The 24,397-nt window shown below is 43.7% G+C and overlaps 1 protein-coding gene across 3 annotated transcripts in view; it reads right to left on the bottom strand.

The window, feature by feature from the left end:
- GFRA1 (GDNF family receptor alpha 1) overlaps positions 1-1,379 on the bottom strand; it is a 230,996-nt gene extending 229,617 nt beyond the window's left edge. The window contains exons 1-2 of one of the 3 annotated variants that reach the window (XM_061403584.1): positions 1,255-1,379; positions 661-954 (exon numbers count right to left, since the gene is read on the bottom strand). In XM_061403584.1, the coding sequence (XP_061259568.1) occupies positions 661-700 (40 nt within the window). In that variant the 5' untranslated portion in view covers positions 701-954; positions 1,255-1,379. Of the gene's footprint in view, positions 1-660; positions 955-1,076 lie in introns of all 3 variants that reach the window. The other 2 variants (XM_061403585.1, XM_061403586.1) reach the window with 2 other exon arrangements.
- Between the last annotated feature and the right edge of the window lie 23,018 nt (positions 1,380-24,397).

Here is a 24,397-nt window from a genome sequence, read left to right on the forward strand (position 1 = left end):
CTCCCCTACTCCATCCCGAAGCTTGCGGGTTTCTCGCGATTTGCCCGCGAGCCAGCGCTGCCCATCGCGAGCGCCGGCCCTGCCGCCCCGGGACCCACCGGCCTCAGAGTCCGCTCGACCTCCAGGGCCGCCGGCCCCGGTTCCAGCCATTCGCTCCGCCCGGCCCGACTGAAGCCCAGGGGCTTTCGGAAGGCGAGAGCAGCGGGCTGGGCACTGGCCACGGTGAGGGCGAGTCCTGGTCCCCGGCCCGCCCGGTGGGGAGCCCTGAGATGCTATTGGGGAAAAAGTTTTTCCCTTCCAACTTTGCTCTCCTGGTCGGGTACTCGTCCACACCCAACCTGCCCGCCGCGCCTCCGCGAGCTCCCGTGGATTCGCAAGGAGCGTCGGGCTCGGGGCTGGAGGGCTCAGACCCTTTCATTGCCCGCAGGCTAGGTCAATACAAAACGTAGGAAACAAAAACCAAGGAAGAGAAACTGCGGGCAAGTGCCGCGCCGCCCGCGCCCCACTCCCCAACCGGGGTTGCTGGGGGTTCAGCAACGAAACTTCCCGCTCCCACCCCACCGCACCAGCAACACAATTGGGGGGTGGGGGTGGTCTGCTGCCGCTAGTGCTCCCGGAAAGACTCCGCAGATAAAAAAGCCAGCGGCGGCCTCGACTTACCCAGAAGCGGCAGTACGAAGTACAGGGTCGCCAGGAACATGGTGCCGGCGCGCAGCTGGTCCCCGCCCCCCCGAAAATCCCGGCCTGCCGCTCGGTCTCGCCAAGGGAGCTCAGCATGCAGTGATCCCCGGACGGTCGCGCTGTTCTGGCCGCCCAAAGTTCAGCTCCATCCAGGGCGAGAGGAAACTCCCCGGTCCGTCCGCCGCCACCGCCGCCGGCGACTCAGCTCCGGGCGGGCGGTTGGCGCGAGGGCGGGAGGCGGTTCCGCTTTTAGGGGTTCAGGTCCGACCCAACCTGGAAGGGAGAGCGCGCTTTGAAACCAGAGCGGAGAGCGCTGGAGCCTCCCCCGCCCCTCTCCCCTCCCTGGCTCCTGCCTTGGGGGACTTTTTAGCGCCCGGGTAAGGGCCCACCCCTACCCGGATCTGGGCACGGGGAGGGGGCCCCCGGGGGTGCATGTGCGTGTATTCCCGGGAGCCGCCCGCACGCGCAGGGTAAAGGCTGGAGAGGTCAGACGCGGGTTCCCAAAGTCCAAGGGGGTGTCTACTGGGTCCAATCCAAGAGGTCGAACGCAAGCAAATAAATAAATAACGTTACTTTCCGAGAGCGAGCCGGCCGCTGCCTGGAGTCGAAGCACTCGGCGGCGGCAGCTTTCTCGCCAACCCTGGCGCGGAAAGAGCCCCTTCTCCCGGGAAGTTCACCGCCCCCTCCTCGCGCCAGCTCTCTGGCTCAGCCGGCCCTCTCCACCCAAACCACCAATCGCTGCCCCCCATTGCCGTATCTCCTCCTCCTCAGGCTCGCCTCCATTCAGAGGCAGTCGCGAGAGGGGGAACCGATGTCCCGGTTGGGGCTGAAACCCGGCTCGCGCGCCCCTACCCGCCGCGCTGTCCTCGGCTTTCTGGCGTCCGCGCCGCGCAGACACTAGCCCAGCGCCCCGGAGTCGCGCGCATCATCGCCGTCACCGTGGCCGAGCGCACAGGGCCCGCAGCTCTGGAGCGCCAGGGCAGGTGCAGCCCCGCGCCGCGCAAGACGCTGCGCCCCAAAGTTCAGGGACGCCCACAAGACGGGTAGAGGGGAATGAGGGCGAGGCGACGGGTTCCCAAACCGACAGAATGGGAGAAATCTATCCAAATGCTACCAACCTGGACTTAACCAGCTGCGGCGAGATGCCAGTTTATTTATTTATTTACGGGGGGGGGGGGGCGGTGTTGTACTCGCCCCCTCCTTCCCTTTCCAATCTCACTTCTCTGCACTAGGAAGAAAGATGCGGTAATCTTCGAGAGCGCAGAGGACCAAGTTGGGCCAGGGTGTTTTCCGAGCAGAGCCCCGGCTCGGGAGGTCCCTTAGGGATGTTAGTGGTCACTGGGAGCTGCGCGGCGAACAGCGGGTTCCTTGGCCAGATTTCTTTGCCGGAGGACCCTCTGCCTGTTCCTGCTCCCGCCACCCCGCAGCACGCCGCCAGCCCCTCAGATACTCGCCCGCAAGGACGCCGTAGATGCACACACTCACGGGCCGTGGGACCCAGGGCCGGATCCAGCAAGCGCGCACAGGACGCACAGCGCTATGCAGCCGGCCGCGAGCGCCGCTAGTCTCTCTCTCTCTCTCTTCCCTCTCTCTCTCTGTTCTCTCTCTCTTTCACACACACACACACACACACACACACACACGCACAATACACAAGGCCTCTTTCTTCCTTCCCTCTTAGCACAATCAAACCAGGCGCCTCTTCTCAACGCAAAGTTTCTCCCCACGTCACCCGCGGCTGTGACTCAAGATTTGGCGTGTTAGAACACACACTCAGACCCTGGCCCTCGGGGCTGCGATCGCGGGATGTGTCCAGCCAGTCATCCACGCCAACGCGCTCACACTCACACTCGCACGTGCACACGCAGTCTCTGCCTCTCTTCTCGAGCCTAAACGAGGAAACAAAAGCGCACCCCCTGGCCCACTGCATTTCAACCGCGTTAGACCTAGCTTTGGGAAATTTATAAGCCGACCTCCATCTTGGCTGTTTCAAGAGTAAAATGTAAAATAATAATAAATTTAAAGGTTCACACGCGCAGCCCTCGACCCCAACCCTTGGAACCACTCATTCTCAGCCAGGCTGCTGACCCCCTACCCCCACCCCACCCCGCCCCGAAAACACGCTCCCCTCTTCACACGCCGGGGGGCGCACGGGGCACCAACGTCTACACTGGGTCCAGAGAGGGGTCTGGGCAACAGCTCGCGGTGGCAAGCTCATCCAGCCGCTCAGGACTTATATATGGGATCTTTGCTGATGTCTGAGTTCACCTCTTGAGGAAGCCGAGTTTTGCATCAAGTCTAGATGAGCCCATCTGTCAAATATGCAAACCCATCGTACTAGACAATGGGGTGCCAGAGAGAGACGGTCAATTTGATCGACGGAAGGGTGGGTAATTGAAAAGGGCAGGGGCTTGGGTTGAAGTTTGGGGCCGGGGTGTAAGGGCGGGGGGAAAGGAGGAAGGAAGCGGAGGGCTGCGTAGCTCTCCATTCAACTACACATCAGTCAGGCGTGTCCCTCATCGCGGCGGCGGCCGCTGGGTTGCGGGCTGCGCTTTGTTTGGAGTGCGCGGGGGCAACAACACTGGCTCCAAACCGAGGGGACATCCGACGGATCTGCGCTCCTGTGCACGTGTTCCTCCGGGGCGGGTATGAAACCCTTAACAAGCACACCCCCTCCTCACACGCGCCGCGCATACAAACGCGCACACACACACACAGCCACACCACACACGGATTTCTTGTTCAGTGTATCAGTTTACGCTTGGTTGTTGAGTAAACAAAGCAAACATATGTCACATTTTCGCGACAGATGGTTCAAACCAAAGGCTACTTGCAGTCTCAGTCTCTGGCAGTGGTAACAGTCTAAGTTACAGAGTGGACTAAGCGGAAATGCAATTAAGTCTTCCAATCAGTTTCTCCACGTCAAAACAGTTTATTTCCATATTTTCACACACAGACTAGAGAAATCCTGGGGAGGTGGTTTCAGTGAGAGAATTGCAGAAACGTGAATTAAGAGTTTATCTGAAGACTGTTTCTCCATGGACACCCAAAACATAAAACTCTTTCATCACTCCATTTTAAAAGTAGTGATGAATATCTCCGTTTGGAAGTAATCGGATGGATGGACTAGGGCTTGTCATTGCAGACCATATGGAATGGTTGGAGGACAATGAGATTTCATTTAAGGACATCATCCACGTCTTTTATAAGGGTTCTTTGTTAAAGTATCCTGTGCTTTCTTACCATTCCACAGGCATTTTTTAAATAAAATTTTGACAGGGAGCAGATATAAATAAAAGTTCTCCAAATGTAAAATATAGAACTTCTTTTAAAATATTTGTAAGCTTTGAGATATTTCTGAACTTTTCACTCACTCTAGTCTTCATTAAGTTCTTACTGATGATGAAAATGGGGTTTTAAAAAAATAAGCCACAAAGTATATAACTGTATTGTCCAACTCAATAGTCACTAGCCACATTTCCATCACCAGAGAAAGGTCTGTTGAACAAAACTTTACAATGTTGGTGTAAAATTATTTCATGTGATGTGTATATAAAGTTCACTAGCCATGTGAGTATTTCAATGAAAATTAAATAAAAGAAAGATGCAGTTCCTCAGTAGCACTGTGTGTGAGTCACTCAACAGTATCTGACTCTTTTTGAACCCATGGGCTGTAGCCAGCCAGTCTCTTCTGTCCAGGGAATTCTCCAAGCAAGAATAGTAGAGTGGGTAGCCATTCCCTTCTCCGGGGGATCTTCCTGACCCAAAGATCAAACCTGGTCTCCCGCATTGCAGGTAGATTTTTTACTATTCAGTAGCACTAAGTATATTTCAGGTACCCAATATCCCTCTGTGGCTAGTGGCCACCATATCGGACAGCATAGATATGGAACATGTCCATCATCACAGAAAGTTCTGTTGAACAGTCCTACTCTATAATGTTGGTGTGAAATTATTTAATGTGGTGTGTATATAAAGTTCTCAGAAAGTAGAACAAAGCAGGCCTAAAGTGAGTGTTTCATAAGCAGCAACAGTAGTCACCATTACTGTAATGATGATGATGATGTTAATCGTTCTAAGGAAGTTGGAGAATCCATGAGAACATAGCCCACTGCTGATTCTCAGAAGAATATCAACAGGTAAAGAAACTAAGGAAAGGGAAGTGATCTGCCAAGGATAGCTGTGTGCAGAAAGATGTGGCCCTTACACCACCCTAAAACTTCTTATAGTAGGAGCTCAAAAAAACCTCTGCTTTGCAACTATATCCACTACTTTCTAAAAGCGAGAAAAATACATGGCTGAAAAGTCCTTGGAATTTAAAAGATAGAAATGCAGTGTGAATTACTGTATTAGTATTATCTCTGTTCCTTTGGAGCTTATCTGTTCCCATGTGTACAGGACTGATCTCAGGATGAAAGGTGACATTGAAATATCAAATATTATTAATAATTATAAAGGTTCATGCCATCCTCTGTGACATGTTTTCTCAGTGGGAAATTGGTTTAATGCTACAAAATTAGGTTCAATCCACCCATAAGCACGTGAAGTGAGCAATTTTCTTGCATTTCTTGATGTAAGTGTATTTTCATAAGTTAACAGATGAGTCATGGTGAGTATGACAGTTTTATTCCATGCAGTATTTTGTCTCCTACTTTCACTGCCTTGGTCCTATAGAATATAATGCAAAATACATTCATTTTGTCAAATTATACTGCTCACAAATCACTCAAGGTTTTTTTTTTTTTTAAACTCAGACTAGTCTATCAAAGTATTTGACATTAGGCAGTTTGACAGGCTTACCTCTGTAACTACTCGAAACTGCTCATTATTACCTAAATGTGCCATGTTTTTGTTTTTTTTTTTTTCCTGCTACAAGCTTGCCCATGCTGTTCTATCTCCATCATATGCACTTTTCATCCTGATATGTGAATATCCAGCTAAGCTTTAACAGGTCATTAAGGATAGTGAGGACTTTGGTTAGGAAGAATCGTTGTTTATAATGTGTCCTCTCATGGACCAGTTGGAGTCTTTATCACAACTACTGTGACATTGCATTGTAGTTGGTTGCTATATCTGCATGTTCAACTGGAATGTGAGTTCCTTGAAGGCAGGAACATTTTCTACTCATTTTATTTTTGCATCCCCACCATTTAGAGTGATAACGGACACACCGTCACCTCCAAGAAATGTACTGATGCCATGCATAATAAGTGAGGCTGTTTCTCATTTTCCTCTGACACAATAATTCTACTGAAAGATTTACATAAAATCCCTTTACTATAGGAAAAATACTAAATATAAGTACCTCATGCAATTGCTGGTATTGCTGTTTCAATAATAGTATCAAATATGTATTATTCCTTTGGGGATTTGACATTTACTTTAAAAAAAAAACAAACCATTATTGTAATAGAATGCTGTTTTTCTGGTTCATTTTAATAGTAACATATGACATATTTCATTTCTGGGAAATGATAGCTTGCCTTAGGTCATATTTTAAGGCATAAAGCCAGAGGCAGAGTAACAGTCCCACCTGAAGTTCTCTAATCATCTAGAAATGTGTCTCTGGGAGAGAAGAATTTAGAAGGGCCAGATTACAGTTAACCTGTAGGCTTCATGCTCAAAAGCAAATTTTTAGAAGCCAAGTTGATCCAGAGTGTTAGCAATTCTCTTATAAACATGCAAGACCTTGTGCGGTCTTTCAGGAAAATGAGATATTAGAAATCATCCAAATCTAGGAGGCTGGCATAGGGTCAATATGGCAGCACCAATTTCACCCTTTAGGGCTGTACATCAATGTTTGCCCTTTGTGGGTATAGAAAGAGCCCGTTGCTCTCAGATTTCAGAGCCCTTTTCCAGCCTGACAATATTAAGGTATGTCTTTTGAACATCATTTGCAAATGGAAGCTTCTTATTGGCTGTCAAGGTGCCTGACCCTTAGGAGCCTCTGGTAGGAAACCTCACTTCCTCCTTAGTTTTCAAGCACTTTTCATTTCTTAGTAGTAATAAGCCAATGCATTTTAATGCATTTGTGAACGAATATTGCATTTTGTGAGAGTTGGAAGTCATTTGTACTTTGGCCTTATGCCACAAAATGCATTCAAGGTGTGCAGCTCTGATGCAATAAAGTGCCTGTCATGTCTTATTGCTTGGCTAGATGGCAAGAGATACCCCATCTGCAGGGGACTTGCGAGGTTTTCTTAGCAATTGCCAAAAGTGGTAGATGAAAAGCCCTGTACATTTCATTCCTCTTTATCCAGAAAGGATGGGGAAGGGCTGCACTGAGGAAACACCTTTTCTCTCCACCGCTCTCCTGATAAGCCCTAAACCCTGTCCCGGAGGGACTGTTCCATCATGAGGGCAAGAGGGAAGCTTAATCCCCAGCTTTGTCCAGTAATTAGCCTCTCACTCTCCGGAGGCAGCAAACACAGATGCCGATCCGGATGAGCTTTGGGATGTGGAATGAAAACAAGCCTGAAAACACTGACTCATTTCTTCAAAAGCCTTTTAGCAGCCTTGAAGGCAGTAAAAACTTCTGACTTCTTTTGCTACTCATTAGGTCTAAAGTGGTAGGATGGGGCCTCTCCCAGCAGTGATGAAACAGAGAAGCAGGAAAGACGACCAAAAACTTGGGAGTGAGTGGTTCAGAGGCACTGCCTGCAACAATGCAAAGCTCTGTAGCAAAGCACACCCTTGTCCTGCCACTTACCCAGGCGTCCTTCAATGAATGCCATGGAAATGCACTGTTTACCAAAACCAAAACCTCTGGCAGCGCTGCAGTAGGAACCCACTAACAAAATTAGCCGGCAGTTAATGATGCGGCCCCCACCAGAACTAATTAAGCCAACAGTGCTTGCAGCACAAAGGATTTGGGCCTGTTTTAAAGCATCGATTGTGACATCATTTAAAAGTCATTTCAAACTCATCCAAAACTGTTGCTCAGAAAACAAATGCAGTGTAATGTTCTTCGCGTTGTTGGTTTTATTTTCCCCTGTCAAAAATCTGACAAAAGTCAGTTGAAACTGTCAAGGAAGAAAACATCACACGGTATGAGGTTTTCCCCAGACTTGAAATGTATCGAAGGAATGACAAATCTGTTATATAGATTATTCTAGCACAAAAGTAAATTAGGATGGTCTAGGAGATACACGAGAGCAATGAAAATGTGAGACTGCCCTTGACACAGTTCATAAATTTGAGGCCATGACAAAGAATTAACACAAGATCAATTTGGTTTTGATCTGAATTATCTGTTAAGCTTAAAATACAGAAGGATCAATAGGATGGATATTTGTGTGAGTGTTTTATCTGCACATAACCCATAATAAGAGACAAAAATAATTTCTTCTTTTCCCATCCCTAGAGGGTCTCTTGGTGGAAAGCCCCCTCTAGCCTTCAATACTCTGTCTCAAGCGTCAGTAGAGATTCACCTTTATTTTCTAAGATTTCATTGATTGCCCAATTGATTCGTGGTCTGATTACTTTGGTTGACTTATTTATTTTCTTGTATACATCCAGGACTGTGAATAGTACTGTGATGTACACTACAAAGGATGCGGGTACTTGATCTTGCCTAAGGTCAGACCCAAATACTTCCTTCCCAATAGAGACTCCTAACTACCCGCTAGGATTCTTCTCTCATCCTTTCAGAGTAGTACCTTTCAAATTGCAGGCCATACTCCATTCATTGGTCACAAAGAACATTTATGAAATATAAAAATGCGTTACCCAGAGAAGGGGTAAAAATAGTTTCAAAAAACTTTTAATTTCTGAATGTGTCTGATGCCTGTATTGGATTGTCATGTAGAATGTGTTTCTTATCGTGAATCATGGTTAAAAACCTTGAAAATCACTGCTCGAAATTAATTAAAGCTCTGATTTTTATTTGGACATCTGACCCCCACAGAATAAAGATTATACTTCTGAGCCTTCATTACAGCCAGTTGTGGTCCTGTGGCCTGGAACTGATGAATCAGAGGTAACAGAGAGGATGTAAAGAATCTCTGAGGGCCATCCTTACTCTACATTTTTCTGTTGTTCTCCATCCTGCTGCTCGGTGTGTTACATTTGACCAGGTAGGTGAGAAGAGCAACTAGAGAAACAGAGCAGCAAACAGAAGGGACTTGAGTCCCCAGGATGACCTCCTGAAACAAAGCTGCCTGTCTACCCTGGACCTTCCATCTCCGTAGCATTATGTGAGAGACAGATAAATGTGTCTTATTAAGCCACTGTTATATTGGGTCTCCAATGCCGTGCTGTGCTATGTCATTTCAGTCATGTCCAACTCTTTGTGACCCTATGGACTATAGCCCACCAGTCTCCTGTGTCCATGGGATTCTCCAGGCAAGAATACTGCAGTGGGTTGCCCTGCCCTCCTCCAGGGGATCTTCCTGGCCGAGGGATCAAACCCGTGTCTCCTCCAGCTCCTGCATTGTAGGTGGATTCTTTACCGCTGAGCCACCAGGAAAGCCCTTGTGTCTCCAATACAAGCAGCCAATCTGGTGGAACTAGTCCATCCAATTTCTAATGGAAGAAAAAGAAAGAAAAAGAAATCCAGCAATTATTTCCTGAGACTCTATCATGGACCAGCCACCTGCTCCATTGCTGTGGGAAATAACAGAAGAACATCGGCGCTGAAGGAAAATGTAATCTCATTGATGAGCTGTGTGCCTGAAATAATCAATATGGTAAAGGAGTGTAGGGTGAATTGTCAACATGAAAGGAAATAAAAAATAAAGCTCTTCAGAGTCGCAGGAGATAGGTAGAAAGATAGAAAATGAGTGGAACCATGGAATTGAGAAAAGGGGGAAAGAGAGGGTCATGGAGTAGAAGGAACATTCTTGAGAGCTTTTCAGCTACTCTGAAGGACTAGAATGAAACTAAAGACCCCCAAAGAGAAGTATTATGCCCTTTATCCCAGGTCTCCCTAAAGCATTCCTCTAGAGCGTTCAGTCAAGGCTATTAGTAGGGCTCCATGCTACACCAAAGTGGCCAATCCTCAGACTTGTTCCTTATCTAGGCACAGACTTACTCTCATTTATCAAAGCCTTTGTTGCTATCATGATGGGCGGAAAGCTCTTTTGTTTGTACCTCATGCAGGGCTTCCCTGATAGCTCCGTTGGTAAAGAAACCGCCTGCAATGCCGGAGACTCTGGTTCAATCCCTTGGTCGGGAAGATCCGCTAGCGAAGGGATAGGCTACCCACTCCAGTATTCTTGGGCTTCCCTTGTGGCTCAGCTCAGCTGGTAAATAATCTGCCTGCAATGCGGGAGATTCGGGTTCGATCCTTGGGTTGGGAAGATCCCCTGGAGAAGGGAAAGGCTACCCACTCCAGTATTCTGGTCTAGAGAATTCCATGGACTGTATAGTCCATGGGGTCGCAAAGAGTTGGACACGACTGAGCGACTTTCACTTTCACACGCAAGGATGGGATGCTGTCTCTGTGGGAAGTTACTCTGGCATTGGTGGGGATGACTTCCTTAGGGGGTCACAACCATCCCATACCTCCACTTTAGGATGCATTGGTGTCGGCCTTTGTTGTTGTTGCTTGTGTTGCTGTTCAGTTGCTCAGTTGTGTCTAACTCTGCAGCGCCATGGACTGCAGCAGCCAAGCTTCCCTGCCCTTCACCATCTCCCACAGTTTGCTCAAATTCATATCCATTGAGTCAGTGATGCTCTCTAACCATCTCATTCGCTACTGCCCTCTTCCCCTTTTGCCTTCCATCTTTCCCAATAAGGTGTCTGCCTTATTCTACAAGTTTTCAATGAGGTTTCTAATATTTCTCTAGGTAATTCGACTTGGGAGTTCTGGAATTCTGTTTTCTGCATACCAACTCAAAACCATTTAACATTCTGGCTTCTCAACTTGGAAGATGCATGAGTCGGAGACGCCTTGCTGGCAAGGCTGGGCCATGTGAAAAGGCAAAGTGTTATTTCAGCAGACTCACCACAGAGGTATGTGTTAATTAAGTTAATTGCACCATCATTGAAGCAAAGGATGGCAGTAACTGCTCCCCATAATGGGGCTGGGTTATTGCCATCATTTATTAAACACGCTGGTTTTCTTAAATGCAATCACTTTCTCCTGTTCTATAAGTACATATGCACACACGCACACACACATATACACAAGCATACACAATTCGTAGTTTATCAACCACTTCTACATGAACTCAATCACACTATTTGATCCTGATACCTACTTGGTGATAGAGAGAAGATTTTTTTTTGATTGAGCAGATGAGGAAACTGAAGCTCAGGATTGTTTAATGACTTACCAAAGACTGATTAGCCCAAGGCTACCCAGCTTCTTAGTCAAAGAGCCAAGTTCTAAGTCCTGTGTCCTTCCCCTTATGCCACAGTATTAATCCAAGATTCGTGATGTTCTGAAGGGCAAAACCCACGTTTTTATATTCTACACTCCCTAGTGCACTGAATTGTTAGGTGTGGAATATAAACATGTCTGTGACAATGATTGGTGAATTGTCTAATTGATCCTTTCATGAAATGCTAAAGAATGATCAAGGCCAAACACAGTATGGACAAATGGAAATACGGATTTGAATTATTACCCTAGATCCCTTCACCTATATGCCTCCGCAAAATATTAGGAGACAGTTGGCTTAACCTGAGTCATTCTCACTGTAATCACTGTGAAGACTAAGAAATGAAGAATAAGAAATAAGAAATGGTGAAGAACATCAAGTCAGTGCAGCCTTTCAGTGAACTAACTGAGGCTGCTGTTGAATGCTTCCAATTTAGAGTGCGTAGAGGGTTCACCTGAGGGTTCAGGACAGCTTCCTATCCTACAGAAATGATTCTCTGCTTTGTTGGCTGAGGATCCATCTTTAAGGCTTTGCTATACTTAGTGCCCCCTGTCAAACACCAGCATCCGTGGGAGAAATAGCTTGAAAGTATTTTCAGCCAATTTTATTTTCATGTAACTGAGTTTGTGGTCACTTGGTTGGAAGGAGAAAGGGCTGCAGATTACACCATTTCTGGAGCAGAGAAGCATGTCCTGGAGCAGATGAGCATCAAGCTTACCAAAAAGAGACTCATTTCTGGAAACCTGTGGTCAGCTTGGAGTTGGTCTGTAACAGCACCCAAATGCTTGAGTGTAATACTTCTAAAAAAGGTATGATGAACTCCCACTTTTACCTCATGGTCAAGGAGTTGTAGGAACAGAGATAGAAAGGTTGCTTTGCCAGATAGCTGAGACTCACTCTGTCATCTTTTACAGGCTTCTTAGAGGCGTCATCTTAATTACTAAATAGAAGAAATCTGAATTCATTGATAAGTATATCAACCCAGCATGAGTTGGAAAGAGTGCTCCGAGAAGCTGAGTAATGTCTGCATTCACTATTCCCTGTTAGCATAAACACTTATTAGCAAAACCTAATGAATTGTGGAAAACATGTCTTTGGAACTGTGCAGGGAAAAAAGGCAACCCAGCAGACCTTCAAGTGCTATCCTGAGAATGCCCTGTTTTAAAGATTGGCCCTTATCTGGCATCAGGGAACTTAGATTTCAGGAGGGTTCCCAGCATTTCCTGACAAGAATGACTCACTGTGCCTAAATGGTTTGTGGAAACAATATGCTTTATCCTAAATACTCCCTTTTCTTCTGGGAGTCTAGAATTTTGGTTCATGCTGGAAAGAGGGTGACTATATGACCAGCCCCAGTAGAAACCTTGGCCACCAAATCTCTAGTGAACTTCCCTGTTACATAGTATTTTTCACATGTTGTCACAACGCCTTGTTGGGAGAATTAAATGGATCCTGTGTGACTCATCTGGGAGAAGACTCTGAAATTTGTGCCTGGTTTCCTCAGACTTTGTCCCATATACCTTTTCCCTTTCTGATCTTGCATTGTCTCCTTTCACTGTAATAAACCGTGGCCATGAGTACAACAGGACTTCCCGAGTGGCTCACTGGTAAAGAATCCACCTGCCAATGCAGGAGACACAGGAAGTGTGGGATTGATCCCTAGGTCAGGAAAATCTCCTAGAGAAGGAAATGGCAACCCCCTCCAGTATTCTTGCCTGGAGACTCCCATGGACAGAGGAGCCTCATGGGCTACCGTCCATAAGGTTGCAAGGAGTTGGACATGACTTAGCAACCAAGCATGTGAGTACAACTAGATGCTGAAATCTTATGCATCTTTTTAGAAAATCATTCAACCTGGGGGTAGTTTGGGGAACTTCCAACACTGAAATATTCTACATGTAATACAAGAAATGAATAGACAAGCAGTGTAAGAATATAAAGGATTAGGTTAGACACATCAAACAAGAAGTGGTTTCATGAGCATGAGATGGGATCCATGTTTACAAGGGTCCTGAGCTTGGCTTAATGCTCTGCTGTTGCTATTTTGAAATTCTTAATAATTTATGAACAAGGAATCCTGCGTTTTCATTTTGCATTGGGCCCCACAAATTACAAAACTGGACCTTGATTGAGTGACAGTGAAGAAATAAAAGAATGGAATATCTTACACCCCCAAATGCTTACCCTCTCACCCCTGGCAGTTTTTCACTCAGTTTTCCACAGGGCCTCAACCTCTAGCCATGAGTGATGCACTTTGTGGAGGAGAACATTCAGGAATATTAAATGGCTATTAGTTATTCACAACATAGGGAGAACTCACTTGCTCATATACTCACTGCATATTTGCCTTCCCTTGTGTGTGCATGCTAAGTCCCTTCACTTGTGTCCTGCTCTTTGTGACCCTATGGACCGTCACCTTCTAGGCTCCTCTGTCCATGAGATTCTCCAGGCAAGAATACTGGAGTGGGTTGCATTTCCTCTTCCAGGGGATCTTCCTGATCCAGGGATTGAACCTGTGTCTCGTATGTCTCCTGCATTGGCAGGTGGGTTCTTTACCACTAGCGCCACCTGGGAAGCCCACATTTGGGGTAGCAGGGACATCATTCAATGCATAACAAACTATCATCGTTTCCCAACATGTTTAGCTATTTGAAGGCCTAACTCACATGAACACCCTATGGAAACAATATTTCCCAGCATAGACTGAGAGATGAAGAGGAGAAGACCTGTGTGACTGCCTGGCTACAGTGCAGAGTGCCCAGAGGCGAAGGGGAGGGCCTGGGGGAGGGCAAATGGCAGGAGGCCTGGGGGCTAAAGTGGATAGGGGCCAGAAACTTCTCTGGATTCTGCCCTCTGGGTAAAGCAGATGTATCAGAGATTCATCTAGAACTTCTTAGGAATTTCTCACCAGGGAAGTGACAGCATTAAAGATGTCAGTGGAGACTGGAAAGGGCAGAGGCTGGAGACAAGGAGACTGAATAACACAGCCTGGGGTGCATGGTGAAAAAGTGAACTCAACAAAGGCAGCAGCAGTGGTGAGGGAGAAGGACTCCACTTAAAAGGTAGTAAAATATAAAAGATATACTTCCATTCATATATATGTGTATAGATTAAAATATATAAATATATTTGAATATATATTCATACCCATTACATATATTATGCATATACATTTATTACATATATATGAATATATTATTTTATATATAGGATCTTTATAAAAAGATTTCAGAGGAAGTGTCTTTGCCCTTGGAGCCTTTGCTTAGCCTAGCTGGTGGCCCTCAGGTGAAAACTCACAGAGGGCTGGTCTGGGAGGTCTGTCAGGCTGGGAGGACCCTACTTTGTCCCTATCAGTTTGCATGAATTCTGAGAGGCAGATGGAGTGACAGGGTCTTACATGATCTGCCCAGCTTCACCTTGCACCCTTCCCTCTCCCATTCCTAAGCTCCAACTGAACTGACCTTCTTTCTCTTCCACCTCAGAGCTTTATAATTTGTTGCTCCCTTAGCCTGGCTGTTGACTTGACCACTCTATTGTTTGGCTGAAGATCTTGTCTTCTAAGACCCTTCCTCTGGGAAGCCTTGTCCGCTGCTATCCCTTGGCAATGTCTCATCAGACTTGGAATCCCTTGTTCAGCATGTCTTTTTCCTCTAGACTCTAAGCTCCACGAAGGCAGACACATCAACCGTATTGTTTGTGTCTCCAGCACCCAAGGGCACTCTAAATATAAGTTGGGTGAATGAATGACTTACTATACACAAAGAATTTGAAACAGTGTAATGGAAATAATAAAAACAGAGAAGGGACTAGATGGTGTGATAGATTAGAAGTGAGTGTAGAAGCCACCCTTACCAAATGACTTTTAAATTTGAAGCCAAAGCAAATCTTAAAAAGTTTCTATTAACTTACTCTTATCCAAAGAAAATTCCTCTTTCTTAGAAAAATAAAAAGTATCCAGATTTATTTTCAAAGCTTCATAGACATCAAATTATTTTCACAAAGGAAAAAAAAAAAAGGAACCCTTTAGATAAATGTGTGTGACTAGAAATAGCCAGAAACATGTGGATTGCATTTCCCTTAAACTCTCTTGGGTTTGCAAATCAGGAAGAGTGGTTTGGAAGAAAATGTATTTTCTATTTTCCTGAAGTCAGTATATTTGGGAAACAGTGATGTTTGAGATGTTCAGGAAACTGAAAATATATGTGGGTACTTGTTTAAGTACTGTTATTTCCAGTAGTAACTAAAGTGGCTGATAAGAAAGAGGAAGTGGGCATTTTGCATCTGAAAAGAACCAATTCAAAAAAAAATTTTTTTTTCTGTGAGGCTTTCACACTCTCAAGAGAAATCTCCCTCTGCCTCCCCCCTTGACCACAATCAATATTTTTAGGGGATGAAGGCAGAAAGAGGAAAGAGTTTATTCAGGCTTTTGTATGTGACTGAGCTGTGGAAACAGGATGAAGATTTTGCTAAATCTGTCCATTAAGTGCCTCTAAGTGCTTTTAAAACATGTCCTAGAGCAAAATGGAGGGCACAAGAAAGAGAAACTGGGAATTAAGGCTAAATTATAACATTTATATGTCTCGATAGTAGAAATGTCAGAAAAAATAGCAGGAGTGACAAGCAGATAAAACTTCAGATGCTCCACTTAAATCTTCTTTTGTTGAGCATCCCTAAAAGCTGAAGAGTTGTTTTGGTTCTAAAACGGTCAAATTGTCTAAATTTCGTGGAGTGAGTGTTTCTTGTTCTTGATTTTTGTCAGTATCATTCTATAGATTTCCCCCAGATGTGCTAGGCAAGAATTGAATTAAAATATACCAACCTAAATGCTTAAATAGGATTATCAGACATTTTAATAATTTACCACATCAATAGAAATTTACTTTCTAATTTAGATTTTTAGACGAATACTTTCAGCATAAAATCAAGAAGCTCAATTACACATAGATTAAAAAAAAATTAATGGAAAGGAGAAAAAAGTAAAAAAAAAAACAGGAAAGAATTTTTGACATATCCTACTGGCAATTCTGTATATGGATTAAATAAAATTTAGATAAGATTAATCTATTGATATTTAGAGATGATGATTAAGAATCGTCCATTTTTAGATCGAAAACTGTTAGAGCAAAGCCATTTGAGTCCGAAAGGTGGACTGCTAGAGCCCCCTAGCTGTTAGAAATAATTCTGTCCTTCTGGGTGTAGAAAAAGAACCTAACTGCAAAGGCAGTAAATAGTTCACCAAGAAACCTATTGGAAAACAATTAAATAAAAGCGTCTGGCATGATCCCTCACTATCTTACCATTCAGGTTGGTAGTGATGGTCCGCACTGCTGTAAGCCTCCATGAACATGCATCTTGGCCTGCCATAGCCCTGGCCTTCCTAACAGGTCAGTATACAGACAGTGCCCACATCCTTTCCCCTATTGTTTTGATTGCTTTCAACTAGATAGTCTCCAATACCCAGAAGTACAGTGAGCCCTAACAAGACGGATGCTTCCAGTTCTGTTTTCATACAAGGAGGGTCTGTCCTGCAGACCTACGGTGTTCTGGGCCTCGGGATGAATCTGGGGATACAAACTCATGGCCCATGAACTAATGTGTTTTATTTGGTTTACACAGAACTTTCAAAAACTTTAAATAACCAGATGTCTTTTATAAATTGTGAAAGTTCAGGTGGAAACTCATGTTACCAGCTTTTCTTAAAAAAAATAAAATAAAATAAATAAAAGATCTGCTGGGTCCGGACTTGAGTACTCTTCTAGCACCAACAGACAAAAGCTAGGTAGTGGTAACGTCTTTTAGATGAACTATAGACACTCTGACCTCCACAGTACCCACCACTTTCTACTGGATATTATAAACCCAGCATGCTGAAAGCAATTTCATTACCTGCTTGGAGGCTGTAGGTATCTAAGCCTGTAACTCCTGGTCTAAACCTTGAATAGTTATACTCCTCCCCCTTCTAGGAATAATAATAACAGTAATTGAGCTCTTACTATGAGTCAGGCACAGTGGGAAGTCCTTTATGTGTAGTATCTCAAATTTTCTTATCAATCCCTTAAGACAATTATTATATTTATTTTCAAATAAAGTGTATGAAGCTCATGTTCAGACAAAGCAATTCAATCAATATATGAGTGCCACTCAGAGCCAGGTATTGTACTAAATACTGGAGATGCAATGCTGAGCAAGACATCCATAGTCCCTGCCCATGTGGAGCATACGGTCAAATTACAAGCATGATGACAGAGTGAGTGTAGATTGCTGTGGGAGGTATAAAGCACGGGCTATTTAATGTGGTTTGTATCTGTGTTCTGACATTTTCCATTCAATTTTTTGACTTAATAAGCCAGAGAGGAAGCCAGGAATATATACTTTTGAATGGCATTGAAATATGTATAATATCATATATGAAACGAGTCGCCAGTCCAGGTTTGATGCACGATACTGGATGCTTGGGGCTGGTGCCCTGGGACGACCCAGAGCGATGGTATGGGGAGGGAGGAGGGAAGAGGGTTCAGGATGGGGAACACATGTATACCTGTGGCGGACTCATTTTGATATATGGCAAAACCAATACAATATTGTAAAGTTAAATAAAATAAAATTAAAAAAAAATAAATAAGTAAATAAAATAAATTGTGGTGAAGTATAGATAACAAAATATTTACCATTTTATTAGTATTTAACACATTTAAGGCTATAGTTTAATAGCATTAATACATTCACATTGTTGTGCAACCATTTGTACTATCTTCAGAACTTTTTTCATCTTCCTAATCTGAAACTCCATCTAATAACTCTCCATTCTGCTCTCCCTCCAGCAATAAAATATCCTTATGTTTCTTCCCTGTGATAGCATGTATCAGAATTCCTTTCTTCTTCAAGGATGTATAATATTTTATTATGTGTGTGTATACACAGATAATATTTTATCTATTCATCTGTTGATAGACACTTGCATTGCGTCTACCTTTTGGCTATTGTGCATAATGCTGATATGAACATGATTGCATCAGTATCTGATACTGATAAGAATCTGTACTTTGATTAAGAACCCAGGTGGATCTGATACAGGTGGGTCATGAGGCAGACTAGTCCATGCGGTCGCAAAGAGTAGGACACGACTGAACGACTTCGCTTTCACTTTTCACTTTCATGCATTGGAGAAGGAAATGGCAACCCAATCCAGTGTTCTTGCCTGGAGAATCCCAGGGACGGGGGAGCCTGGTGGGCTGCCGCCTATGGAGTCGCACAGAGTTGGACACGACTGAAGCGACTTAGCAGCAGCAGCAGTATAGGAGTTGGAGAAGGCAATGGCACCCACTCCAGTACTCTTGCCTGGAAAATCCCATGGACAGAGGAGCCTGTTGGGCTGCAGTCCATGGGGTCGTGAAGAGTCGGACACGACTGAGCGACTTCACTTTCATGCATTGGAGAAGGAAATGGTAACCCACTCCAGTGTTCTTGCCTAGAGAATCGCAGGGATAGGGGAGCCTGGTGGGCTGCCGTCTATGGGGTCACACAGAGTCGGACACGACTGAAGTGACTTAGCAGCAGCAGCAGCAGCAGTCTAGGAGTTAGGGAAAGCCTCCCAGAGAAACTGACGTTCAAACCAGGTCTCAGAGCATGAGTAAGAGTTGATCAAGTCAAAGGGAGGTAATAACATTGACCCTGGATGCTTGGAAGTGAGACTTTGACCTTTACCTGAAATACTGAGATTTTGGAATCAATACAGAACATTCATCAGTCTTGAGGACTGTAAATCACTGTCAAAACTTAGTTTTTAGTACCTAGAAAAAGAGTATGAGTCAATCATTCTTTTACCAAATCTGTGTTAAGTGCCCTCTGTGTGGCAGGCACCTTGCTAGGTCCAAGAAATAACATGTGCTCTTTCATTCATTCACTTAGAACAAGCCAGGCACCATGCTATATGCTGGAAAATTGTAGGAAATTGTTGCTGTATATAATTTTGATAATTGTTTCACAAAATCCACAAAAATCACTTAAAATTATTAATAATTTCCCTCCATGCTGATTCCAGGAAATGTCAAAGGATGATTTAGTACTTAAATATCTATCTGTAGAAATCTAAGCTGATGACATTAATTTTTTTTTCCTTAGGCATGATAGAATTATCACTGGTGATAATATCTGTGTTTTGGGGGCATTCTTTATTTCAATCACTAGTCCATCCCTTTGTTACTGATCAAATATTAGCATTGATTTATTGGTTTCCTCCTTTGGGAGTGGCTCTTACACATTCACCAGAGTTCACCAACACTATATGAGATTATCAGGACACAAAAAGTTGACTGGAAAGCTTTTGTTCTTGGAGAGGGAAAATAGAGGAAGTCTTTCATGGCTAAGTTACTTTGAAAAGACCTGATATTATGAAAAAAGATAGCAGGTGGGACATGATTTTTTAAATGTCTGACTCAAGAAATAAAAGTTTAGGCTGAGGGAGACTTGAAATTCAGGAGAATGCTTTTCTGAATACTTAATCCACTTAGAAGTGAAGTCACTCAGTCATGTCCAACTCTTTGTGACCCCATGAACTGTGGCCTGCCAGGCTCCTCTGTCCATGGGATTTTCCAGGCAAGAATTCTGGAGTGGGTTGCCATTTCCTTCTCCAGGGGATCTTTCCAACTCAGGGATTGAACCCAGGTCTCCTTCATTGCAGGCAGACTCCTTACCGGCTGAGCTACAAGGGAAGTCCTTAATCCATTTAACTTGGATGATGTTTATTATAATATACCTTGTATTATAGGTTACTGTGTATATTTCTTATTTTACTTTACTAGGTTGCAAGTTTCTTGAAGGTAGGAATGATTTCTTAATGATCTTTGAATACCTCTCAACAACAGTACTGAGTAACAGCACTGAAATATCTCATAGTATATTATGTGATGGATACTTTTTTTAATAAAATGAGATCAAATAAAAATTCAGTGAATGAAAAAAGAAATGAACATGATTCGCAGAATTTGTTGTTGTTCAGTCACTAAGTTATGTCCGACTCTTTACAACTCCATGAACTGCAGCAGGCCAGGCTTCCCTGTCCTTCACCATCTCCCAGAGTTTGCTCAAACTCATGTCCATTGAGTTGGTGATGCTATATAACAATCTCATCCTCTGAAGGAAGCAATTTGGAAAGAGGCAAAAATGGGTTCAGTTCAGTTCAGTCGCTCAGTTGTGTCCGACTCTTTGCGACCCCATGAATCACAGCACACCAGGCCTCCCTGTCCATCACCAACTCCCAGAGTTCACTCAAACTCATGTCCATCGAGTCGGTGATGCCATCCAGCCATCTCATCCTCTGTCGTCCCCTTCTCCTCCTGCCCCCAATCCCTCCCAGCATCAGAGTCTTTTCCAATGAGTCAACTCTTTGCATGAGGTGGCCAAAGTACTGGAGTTTCAGCTTTAGCATCATTCCTTCCAAAGAAATCCCAGGACTGATCTCCTTCAGAATGGACTGGTTGGATCTCCTTGCAGTCCAAGGGACTCTCAAGAGTCTTCTCCAACACCACAGTTCAAAAGCATCAATTCTTCGGCACTCAGCTTTCTTCACAGTCCAACTCTCACATCCATACATGACCACTGGAAAAACCATAGCCTTGACTAGATGGACATTTGTTGGCAAAGTAATGTCTCTGCTTTTGAATATGCTGTCTAGGTTGGTCATAACTTTCTTTCCAAGGAGTAAGAGTCTTTTAATTTCATGGCTGCAGTCACCATCTGCAGTGATTTTGGAGCCCCCAAAAATAAAGTCTGACACTGTTTCCACTGTTTCCCCATCTATTTGCCATGAAGTGATGGGACCAGATGCCATGATCTTCTTTTTCTGAATGTTGAGCTTTAATTTACCATTTGCTTAAAATTAATATATTTATTATGTGTTAGAGAAGGAAGGCAGCAAAACAATTATGAAAACAAAATGTTGCAAATAAAAGTTTTTTTTTAAAGAAAAGCAGTACCTTAAGACGCTTGTGACTTAGCCGTCAAAAAGTGCCCTTCATAGAAGTGGGAAGGAATACTCCTGTCTGGAAGGATAAATTGGACCAGGTGCCAGGCTAGGAGAAGTTCAGGAACCCGTACTACCTGGAATAAAGAGATTGTTCCAAAGTCAGTTATAGGACATGAGAGAACAGACAGATGTATTTTGTAGTCTGTACATTGAGGCTTCAGGGGCTCAGACTGACACATGATCAGTGCTTTAGTCAGGGAAAGGGTAAGCAGAGAAAAATGGATGGAAGACAAGACATGCAGAGGGAAAGGAAAGAGGAAGTTTTAACTTGAAGTTTGAAAGGCTCTTTCCCCTCTATTCCAGGGAGAGAGAAAGAATTAAATAAAGCATTCATACAATAGAATATTATTCAGCCTTTAAAAAAAAAAAAAAAAGGAAATCCTGCAATTTGCAATCAGGTGGATGGACCTGGAAGACATTATGTTAAGTGAAATGAGCTGGTGCAGAATGACCAATATGTACTACACAATTTCACTTATCTATGGATTCTGAAAAAAGTCAAATTCTGTGAAATGGTGGTTACTGGGGGCTGGAGGGTGGGGGATATGGGGAGACGTTGGTCAGGTGGAATAGTTTTAGTTATGCAGGATGAATAAGTTCTTGAAATCGAATATACAACTTGGTGACTATGGTTAATAACACTGTATTGTATACTTGAAATTTGCTAAAAGCAGATCTTAAATGTTTTTACACACAAAGAAGAATTATAGCTAATAAATAAATCAATAAATAAGTCAGCAAAGCAAAGATGGAGCCTCACAAGATTGTTTTAAGTTACTTTGATACATTTTCTTCTGAAAGAATTGTTTCTAAAAAATATTTGCATATTTGGTCATTTTCAGGGGAGAAATCACAATTGAAGTTGTTTATGCTGAAGTTCACATAGGCCTGCTTATCTACCATCCTCTATTTCTGAGAGTTAATCATGTCATGTCCCAGTTACTGCTTCACTGGTTTTAATGGGAGTTCAAGAAAAATCTTGAATCTGTTTATTTCTATAGATTCTTGGTAACAGACTTCCTAAGCATTTTATAAACTGCCAGTGATTCCCAGAACCTTTTTTTACCCCTATTTAATCAGAACACTTTTAGATAAACTTCATTTGAGGCCAAATTCTATGTGAACTAGGGGAGGAATGAGCACACTGCAGGAAGAATCTAAGTCAATTGAGAAGACTTGGAAAGACAGAGGGGAGAGTTTGCAAACCCCTCCAGTTCTCTCCAAATGCAAGAACACCAAGGTCAAGCTGGCTGACATGCTGTAACCCAAACCACATTGTTTCCGGAGAGTATAAGGCTTATACATTTTTAAATCCTGTCTTCTCACGGGGATAACTTAGGGAGTCTGGACACAAGGGGTCCACAGTGTATGTCAGCAAATCAAAATCAAGTGTGTAGGCTTCCTTTCCGCTTGTTCTGGGCTGTATCTTACAGAACTGGGAATAAAGCCGGAAACACCCCCATCTGACACCATCTCATATATCATTTCTGATAACTGCGCTGGCTCTGCTAAAAGAGTGATTTTTTTAAAAAAAAGAAAGAAAAACTTGGGAATTATAAACATAGGAAAATGACCATGAGGAGTGTTCACTTACAGTAATATGTACTGTCTGCTAAGTCGCTTCAGTTGTGTCCGACTCTGTGCGACCCCATAGACGGCAGCCCACTAGGCTCCTCTGTCCCTGGGCTTCTCCAGGCAAGACACAATCTGAAGTACAACCTCAGTCTCCAGAACTCTGAGCACTGGAGAAAATCTACACTAGGAGGGGCGTCTAGTCTTTTCAGTCATCTCCCAAAACCTGACCCATTGGGAAAGCTTCATAATGTTTGTGGAAGGCAGTGGAATGTATGCAATGATACTCTATAGATAATTGTACAGCATGTAATTAGGAAGAGCTTGCTAAATCAAAAACCAAGCAGTTGTCCATGGGAAGTGATTATGCAGTATAGCAATTGTCAATTACTCAGCCCTTTGGATTAACTCAGTCTTGCCAACAATAGACTGTTTTCATTAGGGTGAACCATATGAAATTGCCAACATCTGACCATTTTTTGATCCCCCAAGTGACATTTTAATAGAATTTAATCTAGTCTAATTAATATAGTATAGTTTTAGTAGGCGGATGAACCATATGAGATTGCTATTTTTGCAGATCAAACACTGTCGGCTACCAAGAACTTCAACCAGTCCAACCATAGTGATAAATATGTAATCATTTGTTATTAGTGGAATAGCAATAACAGCTCCTATCACCTATTAAGTATTTACCATGTCTGCACATTTTGCTAAGTAGTTTATATAGACATTATTTCATTTAATCATATGAGATAGGTTCTAATAATATCCCTCAAATTATGCAAATACTCCAGGAAATAGTAAGACACTAAGCTTTTAGTCATTTTCATTCCTGAGACAGGCTTATCATTGGCCCTAGTGGCATGTTTTCAGAGACATAAGAATTGAAAGCTGAAGGGACTTCCCTGGTGGTCCTGTGATTAAGACTCTGTGCTTCTAATGCAGGGGTCACTGGTTCCATCCCTGGTTGGGAAACTAAGATCACGCATACTGTGAAGTCCAAAAAAAAAAAAACACACACACACAAAGCCAAAGCCATAAACTTAAAGGGAAACAACTTCAGTGAGGCAGGGGCTTGGGCCAGTTTTCAATTCTAGGCGGTGTTTTGTGGGACAAACTCGAATTTCATACATGGTTCCCAATTGGTCTTGAGGTCACAGCTATGCCCTGGGAAGGGCAGCGTGTCCCCTAGTGGCGGAAAAGACACACATACACACACACACACATAGAGAGAGGAGCTCTACAGATCATGCAGTGAAAGCTACTAGAGGGAGCTCTGTGTTTCACTGGGCCCAGGGAATGTACTGATATATGCCTGCTGTTCCTGCATAATTATTAAAAGTCCCCTAAGTCACCCCTAACAGCAGACTTAGAAGTAGGGGAATGAGGTGAGTGAGGTATTTGCTAGGGTGCAAAATTTAAGTGATGCCAAAAACCTCAGCAATCAAGATATATCACGTGTGTGCTCAGTCACTCAGTCATGTCCAACTCTTTGTGGCCCCATGGACTGTATTCCTCCAGGCTCCTCTGTCCATGGAATTCTCCAGGCAAGAATACTGGAGTGGGTTGCCATGCCCTACTCTGAAGGATCTTTCCAACCTAGGGATAGGATCAAATCCACATCTCTAGCATCTCATACATTGGCAGACAGATTCTTTACCCCTAGCGCCACCTGGGAAGCCACAATATATCATACTTTACAGCAATTAAAAAAAACCTTAAAAATGCAAAAAAAAAAAAAAATCCATGACTAACAAAATACCAAAAATTTAAATAAAAGAAAGATCAGTAT

The sequence above is a fragment of the Bos javanicus genome, chromosome 26, assembly GCF_032452875.1.
Source record: "Bos javanicus breed banteng chromosome 26, ARS-OSU_banteng_1.0, whole genome shotgun sequence".
Taxonomy (NCBI): Eukaryota; Metazoa; Chordata; class Mammalia; order Artiodactyla; family Bovidae; genus Bos; species Bos javanicus.